This window comes from Oncorhynchus mykiss, chromosome 8 (genome assembly GCF_057628025.1).
Source record: "Oncorhynchus mykiss isolate SJ-2025 chromosome 8, ASM5762802v1, whole genome shotgun sequence".
NCBI classification, from domain to species: Eukaryota; Metazoa; Chordata; class Actinopteri; order Salmoniformes; family Salmonidae; genus Oncorhynchus; species Oncorhynchus mykiss.
Genome location: NC_143029.1, coordinates 70,336,382 through 70,345,000, shown reverse-complemented (window position 1 = coordinate 70,345,000; position 8,619 = coordinate 70,336,382). Strand labels below are relative to the sequence as shown.

General features: G+C 44.7%; 1 protein-coding gene across 1 annotated transcript in view; it reads left to right on the top strand.

Moving 5' to 3' along the window:
* LOC110530422 (cadherin-2) overlaps positions 1–8,619 on the top strand; it is a 102,187-nt gene that overhangs the window by 76,221 nt on the left and 17,347 nt on the right. Inside the window, exons 7-14 of the mRNA XM_021613477.3 lie at positions 1–15; positions 1,080–1,217; positions 1,665–1,850; positions 2,419–2,672; positions 3,082–3,224; positions 4,041–4,274; positions 5,218–5,451; positions 6,081–6,220. The exon at positions 1–15 is cut by the window's left edge and continues 158 nt beyond it. Of these exons, the coding sequence (XP_021469152.2) occupies positions 1–15; positions 1,080–1,217; positions 1,665–1,850; positions 2,419–2,672; positions 3,082–3,224; positions 4,041–4,274; positions 5,218–5,451; positions 6,081–6,220 (1,344 nt within the window). The remainder of the gene's footprint in view (positions 16–1,079; positions 1,218–1,664; positions 1,851–2,418; positions 2,673–3,081; positions 3,225–4,040; positions 4,275–5,217; positions 5,452–6,080; positions 6,221–8,619) is intronic.

Genomic DNA, 8,619 nt, shown 5'->3' with positions numbered 1-8,619 from the left:
GGCCTGGACAGAGAGGTACGCAATACAGGAGTTTGTGTATGCGTGTGCACGCGCATATGTGTGCCTATTAAACCCCCAATGCAGTAGCATTAAGGTTACAGTCCCAGTATCAGAGCCATTAATCACATTAATTCATGTGTGCGCCTCCTTTGCTGCACACCACTCCTCTAACATGCATAAGTCAAGATATCCTTTCCTTTGTTTACCTAAATGAGCTGTGGATTGCAGATACAGATTTGAAAACAAACAGAACAGTGTAGTTTTGGGTTGTTTTTGCTGATGATAATCTTCACTGTGTCTCAAAACTAATTAAGCTCGCTAAGCATGACTGATTACCATTTTACCAACGGAGCCCAGAAATGGACTCATCGCCCACTTCATACTTATTGCCTCTAACAAGGAGGCAACATGCATCATTGAGCAGATAAATGTTTATTTTTCTCCCCGTTGCTATTAATGGTAACACTCTCCTATTTAATTGCATGGCGATGGTCTTGCTTATACTGGATGGAAGTGACGAAATAAATATATAAGTTGAGGTGGGGAAACAAAGCCAGTTGGTGCAATTCTGGCGAGGGCAATCTGGCTAGCTGGCCTGCTATATCAAGTTCACCCCTGGGGCCACTGTTATAGCTGTTATATGTACGGCAGTTACCACCGTGAAAGTAATTTGCCCAATTCTCATTACCTAGTCACTTGAGTGGCTTTTAATGTGAAGGGAGTAATTTATTACAGTAGGATTACCCATCATGCACCATGATGCTACACATAGTGGAAATGTGGAAGTGTTGAACTCCCACAGCAAGCAGACTTCTATAAATCCTTTCTCTCTCCACAGGGAAATGATGTAGACTTGATCATTGTGAGAATAACTAGGATTCCTCAACCTCCTCTTTGTGGTTTGTCAGATATTAGTTTGTTAGGATAAGAGAACTTGAACTTAATAATTTAGAGAAATTGAAAATTGTCATTAGTTTGGTTTATGTAAGATTCAACCTACACGTAAGGCTCAACACAAGGGTTTAGGTGTTATTCGTATACATAGTTAATTATTTTCCAACATGTTATTCTTCTTGCAGAAAGTGCCTCAGTACACGTTGATCATCCAGGCCACAGACATGGAGGGCAACCCCATGTACGGTCTCTCCAACACCGCCACCGCCGTCATCAAAGTCACGGACATCAATGACAACCCACCGGAGTTCACTGCAGAGACGGTGAGAAAGAACACAGCTTCACATCCATGTACTACACCACACGGTGTGTTACAGTCATAGCACTGTCACACTGTCTATATGTACTTAACCCACACATAGTACACACTCAGCCTTGCTTGCAGATGTTGACACATGTAAGTTCTGACATCCTAAGTACATCAGGCAGACAAAGAGAGGAGATGAGCGAGAGCAGAGGAGAAGAGAGCAGAGAAAGGTGCTGAATGTATTTGTGAGAGATGCTTCCCCTCTGTGTAATGTAAGTGTATTGTTTTTCTATCAGACCGAGATGGTGAAGATAACATGATAAGTTGCTGTGGACATTTATTTACCTGAAATGTCGGGAGTGTAGTGCTGGAGCACAGAGCCTGTGTTTTCCACTGGCGCAGCAGTATGTCTAACTGCTCTCTAACTGCTCTCTGTCCCATCCCCCATCTTTTATTCATGCAGTTCTTTGGAGAGGTGCCTGAGAACCGGGTGAATGTCATCGTGGCCAACCTAACGGTGACAGACAAAGACCAGCCCAACACGCCAGCCTGGAACACTGTCTACAAGATCACCGGGGGCGACCCCACCGGCAGGTTCTCCGTGCCAACCGACCCCACCACTAACGAGGGCCTGGTAACTGTTGTCAAGGTGAGACTGGCTGCTTCCCCCTCAGACTCAATCCACCCCCCCATGGGGGCCCCCCTAGGGGTCACTGACCATGAATAGCGAAGACAGCTCTTAAAGATTAAATGAATAGTTTATAATGCCTTCTATGTTTGCAAGCTATAGGAGTTATCTATAGCAGAGAGAGCAAAGGTGCATGTCAGCTGTTTTATTTAACTCTCTGTGTGTGTGTGTGTGTGTGTGTGTGTGTGTGTGTGTGTGTGTGTGTGTGTGTGTGTGTGTGTGTGTGTGTGTGTGTGTGTGTGTGTGTGTGTGTGTGTGTGTGTGTGTGTGTGTGTGTGTGTGTGTGTGCGTGCGCGTGCGTGCGCGTGTGTGTGTGTATAGCAATTGAAGACTAATTGGTCAACAGTTGTAGAACTAGCTACAGTAGCTCCTAGTTGACTTCTCCTGGGCTCTTTGTCTTATGGCATTAGAAAAATAATACTAATATTTTACTGATCAAGAAAAACAGAATAAATACTTTATCCATCCATTCTCTTACACTCAATGAAACATACAGTGCACTTATATACTGTTGGTTTCCTCCCTACAGCCAATCGACTATGAGATCAGCAGGACGTATGTATTGACAGTGGTAGCGGTGAACGAGGTGTCCCTCGCCCGGGGCATCCACTCCCCTCGCCAGTCCACCGCCACGGTCTCCATCAGGGTCATCGATGTCAACGAGAGCCCTAACTTTGAACCCAACCCCAAACTCATCAAACTTGAGGAGGGGATGCAACCAGAATCAGCACTAACCACCTTCACAGCACAGGACCCTGATAGATTCATGCAGCAGACCATTAGGTAGTAATGACACTAAATAGCTGTATTCATGCAGAATTTTTCATACAGTTTGCTCAAAGCACTGACTAGCATTACGTCAATGAAAACATTCCCTTTTACTGAACATTCAACACCTTTAGCCTTACATTTACATGTCTGCATGAGAGAAAAACTAACATGTAAGGTTGTCTTGTATCTTCTGTAAGCTTTCCTCGTTCTCTGTAAATGTACACACTGAAGAAGGCTGTGAAGCCTGATGCAGTGAAATTCATTTTAAAAAGTAGAATCAGGAAGTAAGCTTTATGTGACATCTTTTTGAGTGCAGACCCATTACACCTTTTTGTTTGTCTGAATTTGCGGGTTTTACGCACCGATCAAGCTTGTGGGAGAGCGCAATGGTTCTCTTTTGACTCGTCCTTTGTATTCTCAGATACACCAGGCTCTCAGACCCAGCCAACTGGCTGAGAATCGACCCTAACACCGGGCACATCACAACCATCGCCGTCCTGGACCGTGAATCGCCCTACGTGAAGGACAACATGTACAGCGCCACCTTCCTGGCCTCTGACAGCGGTACGTAGCCTAGCCATCAGGCTCTAATATCTGCTTCCCACAAGTAACCTAGGAGAATGTTGTTTTTAGCAAGCAAAAATGTCAAACCCAGCTACCTTGTTCAAGGTTAACATTGTCCCTGACATCAATGTAGCAAAAGCCACCCTGTTGAAGGAATTGTTTCCGAGCCAGCCCAGACTAAACAGACATACTGTGGACGTGTTCACCTCTCTCCTCTCTCCTTCCCTGACTGGATTTACCTCTGTTCGGGTTTAGCCTGTTCCACGGAGCACAGAACAGGCCAATAGGCTTAAACTCACCCAATATAGAGTTTTCTCAGCATTAATAGGTTAGGATTGGATGACTAGCTCCTTTGAGCGTGGCCTGAATGGCAAAAAAGCCTCTTAGCCCCATGAATACATAGAGGAGCTGAGGCTCTGGGGCTCCGGGGCTAAGGCAACGACAGTAGGCTCTTCTCTGTCTGTCTGCTTTAGTATTCTCACCCCGTGGCCTCCCCCTTCGTCAGGAAGACACACTCTCTTCAGATCACACACCCAAACCCTCTGCCCTCCCCCCATCTGGAGGGGTCCTGTCCCTGCAGGGTGGCTGCTGCTGCTCCTCTATGCCCTAGTTTACCACCAAGCACCAGGCTCAGGATAAGGACTTTATGCATTACCACAGTGCAGTGAGACATCATGCATTAAAATGAGGCAGATCACTTCTTTATATATTTCCCCTTATGGTTATGTTGATTTATTAAAATCTATATTTTTATCAATGTACGTGTGTGCGTGCGTGTGTCTCTGTCTGTCTGTGTGTGTGTGTTGTCCCGTCCAGGCATCCCCCCAGCGAGCGGTACAGGCACCCTGCAGATCTTCCTGCTGGACATAAATGACAACGCGCCCCACGTCTACCCCCAGGAGACTGAGATGTGTGAGAAACCTGAGCCCAACGGCTTCAACATCACAGCACTAGACGGAGACCTCAGCCCCAATGCCGGACCCTTCGCATTCGAGCTGGCTAACAGGCCCTCAGACATACAGAGAAACTGGACCATCACACGGCTCAGTGGTAAGACACAACAATAACAAAATGAGGGCTAATCAATATACCTGGGCCTGTGGGTCGGCAGTACTTCTGGTTTTCATTCTTCCCATGTAATCAGAGACCGATTTACACCTGGGTCACCAAGAGCCATTCTGGCCAATAAATGTCATTCATCAATTAACTGCCAGTGAAAATGGAGAACCACTGTGTGGCCCTAGTTATTTGGATGGTGATAATAGGGTTTGGGACTGTATGTGCTTGGCACTGGCATAGAGGCATCACTGTAAAGGCTTCATGTCCATGGGTTGACATGTGGTTTCAGGCTTTCCATAGGGTCAGGTGCAGTGACCTATAACAGTAGACAGTGTTCTCAGTGTGGGTTCCTCACATGACCTTAATGTAGACAATGTACTATAAAAGAGATTAATAGCAGGCCTTCGCTTTATCAAGCAGCTCACTAATTGATTATGCTAATTATGCCAACACAAAAAAAGAGGAATGACTCATTTGTTGTGCATTGCTAGTGGTTAGATGTTGTGAGTGTAAACCATAGTGAATAAATATCTTAATAGGATAACAGCCAAATGGTTAGTAGGAGCTGGGGGAGTTTAGCCTAAGCGCCATTATCAAAAGGTCATCAGTGGGTTTATAAAATGATAAATATAAATCCTGACCATGTTTTGGATGACATATGCTGGCAACGTCCAGGTACAGGAAGTTATGCTGTTCGGTTCAGCTTTTTTCCCAGTAGTAATAAGTTGATTATCTCATTTGTATACTCAATATAGATAAGTTCAGAGATGAAATAGTTGGACTTGGATTTGTTATGTAGAGGTTAAGGTTAGTGTTGTTTTGTGTTATTTAGTTTTTTGTCATGAAGTAACATTTTTCTATTTCTCTCTCTTTCTCTTCCTTTACGTCTCCCTCCCTCCCGCTCTCATCATCCCCCACTCCCTCCCTCCCCCAGGTGACTTTGCCCAGTTGAGCCTGAAGATCGGTTTCCTGGAAAGCGGCATCTACGAGATCCCTATCATCATCACTGACTCTGGCAACCTGCCCATGTCCAACACATCCTACCTGCGGGTCAAGGTGTGTCAGTGTGACCACAACGGGGACTGCACCGACCAGCAGCACATTGTCGCTGCAGGGCTGGGCACGGGCGCGATCATTGCCATCCTGCTCTGCATCATTATCCTGCTCAGTGAGTGTCCCACTGCCGCTTTGCCTCAGTGCACGCATGCACACACACACACACACCGGACACCAGTGCCGTCACCCCGCCCACCACACACATACAGTGGCATGCGAAAGTATTCACCCCCTTGGCATTTTTCCTATTTTGTTGACTTACAATCTGCAATTAAAATAGATTTTTGGGGGGTTTGTATCATTTGATTTACACAACATGCTTTGAAGATGCAAAATCGTGTTTTTATTGTGAAACAAAGCATGAAATCCAAGTAAAAATCTATTCAAATTACAGGTTGTAATGCAACAAAATAGGAAAAAACGCCAAGGGGGTTGAATACTTTTGCAAGGCACTGTACAAAACAAGATAAATGTCACGCCTTACCATTCCTAAACATAGCCGCAGGGATTATTAAGGAGCTAAACATCATGCCCAAGAGATAGCAGTAGATTATTTCTGGATTACCCAAAAGATAGATAGCACTGATCAATCTCGTGGCAAGGTTTACATTCTGAATTGATTTACATGTGTATGCAAAATATCTTATGTTTTGTAATATGGGATATTTTTCTCTCTTTTTATTTCTTTATATCTCTCTCTCTCGATCCCTCTCTGCCTCCCTTTCCATTCCTCCTCTGTAGTTCTTGTGTTGTTGTTTGTGGTATGGATGAAGCGTCGTGATAAGGAGCGTCAGGCCAAGCAGCTGCTTATTGACCCTGAGGACGATGTCAGAGACAACATCCTGAAGTATGACGAGGAGGGAGGAGGAGAAGAGGACCAGGTAGGGAAACACACCCACACGCACATACAGTCACACACACTCACATATACTAACATATATACACACACACACACACACACACATATGCATGCAGACGTGCACACACACATACACACACGCATATATACAAACATACACACGCGCGCAGGAGCACACACACACACACACACACACACACACACACACACACACACACACACACACACACACACACACACACACAAGACATCAGATTACTTACGATACTAACCCACACTTTTTGTAATAAACTCCAGTTATTACAAGGGAATGATTTTGTAAATGTCTGGTAATATCATTAACAAATGGAGTGTGTTCTTGCCATGGGCCCATTTTGTGATGGACTCCACACACTGGGCCAGGTAGTGTTCAGGGCTGGTTATTGCAGCGATAATGTAATTGGGAGACAGACATCTGCTGCTGTGTTATAATGAAGCTCCATCTACATATCTACCAATGATTGAGCAGGAGGAAACATGCACACACAAAGGCGCACACACACAGGGACACACACACCCACACACACACAGGCCCACACACAAACAGACACACACACACACACACACACAGGCCCACACACAAACAGACACACACAGGCCCACACACACACAGGGACACACACACCCACACACACACAGGCCCACACACAAACAGACACATACACACACACACTGGCACACACACATACACACAGGCACGCATAAGGATGTGCACACACAGAAGTACACACACACCCAGAAACACACACACACTGTAATGTCTGAAGACACTGTGATATAACCCTCCTCAAAGACCTTAGAAGCAGGAAGGCTGACACATTTCATATTTATCGAAAGAAAACAAGCTTCCATTTTGAGCTAGGGGGAGGAGGAGGGATGGATGTGAGAAGGAAATGGTCTTGTCTATGGAATCTGGAAGTCAGTCTGTCGGGGTTGTATTGTGGGTAAAAAAATGAACCAGACTGTCCCAGTGATGTGGACTATATAATGCCTCACCTCTGTTCTCCCTATCTCTCCCGCTGGGGAGGAAATTGAAGTGTCAGTGCAGTGGCCGCTCGGCGCTCTCAAAGTATTTTTTTTTAGTTGCTGACTGCCATTACCTGGGTTTTTATTAGTCCATGTGGCACTCATTCTACCAAGAGGAGACAGATGATCAGCACACACACTGGCCATGTGGGAAGTGGAGAATAATGTGGTGCAGAAAGAATATCAAATTCCAGAAACTTCTGTGGAAGTTTTGTAAGTTGATAGAGAAACTCAATCGTGATGAGTGTAATTTTAGCCCTGCCTGCACTTAAATGCAGTCTCAAACTGAAGTACATCTTTGGGTAACACTTTTTTTGGATTGTTGTAAGTAGATGGTTTGTACAGTGGCTTGTGAAAGTATTCACCCCCCTTGCATTTTTCCTATTTTGTTGCATTACGACCTGTTTAGTAATTTTGCATATGTTGACCACATTTAAACTAACTATCCACTAACCCAAATCCTTATCCTAACTAAACTTAACCCTTACCCTAGCCCTAACCATACCCTAACCCTTATTCTTAACCTAACCTTAGCAAGCATTTGCTTATCAACATATTGTCTGATGATAGTATGACAATCTGTAGATCATCTACATGGGACTATCCAAATAAAGTTTTACCTCTTGATCTCTGTCTAGTTTTTCAAAGGACCCCAGTGGAGCGCTGCATATGATGTCGTTATAAATACATATGGAAATTGTTATTTCGAGGCCACACAAACAAAATAGCTTGAAGATCTGGAAAAACAGTCCTGTTATTAAATTACCACCGGGCTATTTTTTCTTGACAGAACAAACCTGTTTATGCAGCCGCAGCAGGTAGCCTAATTAATCATTCAATTGTCAAATGAAAAAAAGGGTGGAAAACAGTAACCTCTTAAATTCTCACTCAGAGGAAGGACGCAGTCAGTCAATAGGTACAGCTCAGGGCCATTGTCAGCCAAACCTTTGCTTTAAGCAGAATATTAAATAGACATTTGAAGTGAAAATAGGGCCTAAGAAAATCCTCCCCTTACGTGATGAGTTTGTTTATCCAATGTTGTTGTGGTTGTTTACTGTCCAGCTCCACCCATTTTAAGATCAAGGGGAGGCTAAAGTCCAACATTGGAATGTCCAGCCACAGTGTTGGTGATTCATTGTGTTGTCCGGGCGTGGCAGGGGAAATGATATGTCTGCGGGTTGGTGCTTAGTGGTGTGATGTGTGAAGAATGGTTACCTTGAGGGCGTAGTGTGTCATCATTATCCAGTTGTGGCTCTGTGACTGTAATTTTATGGCGTAGTTCTCTGTTACTAAGCCCTGACCTCTGGGATGACCCTGTAGCGTAGAAGGTCATGGAAGGGTCACAGGGAGATGGGC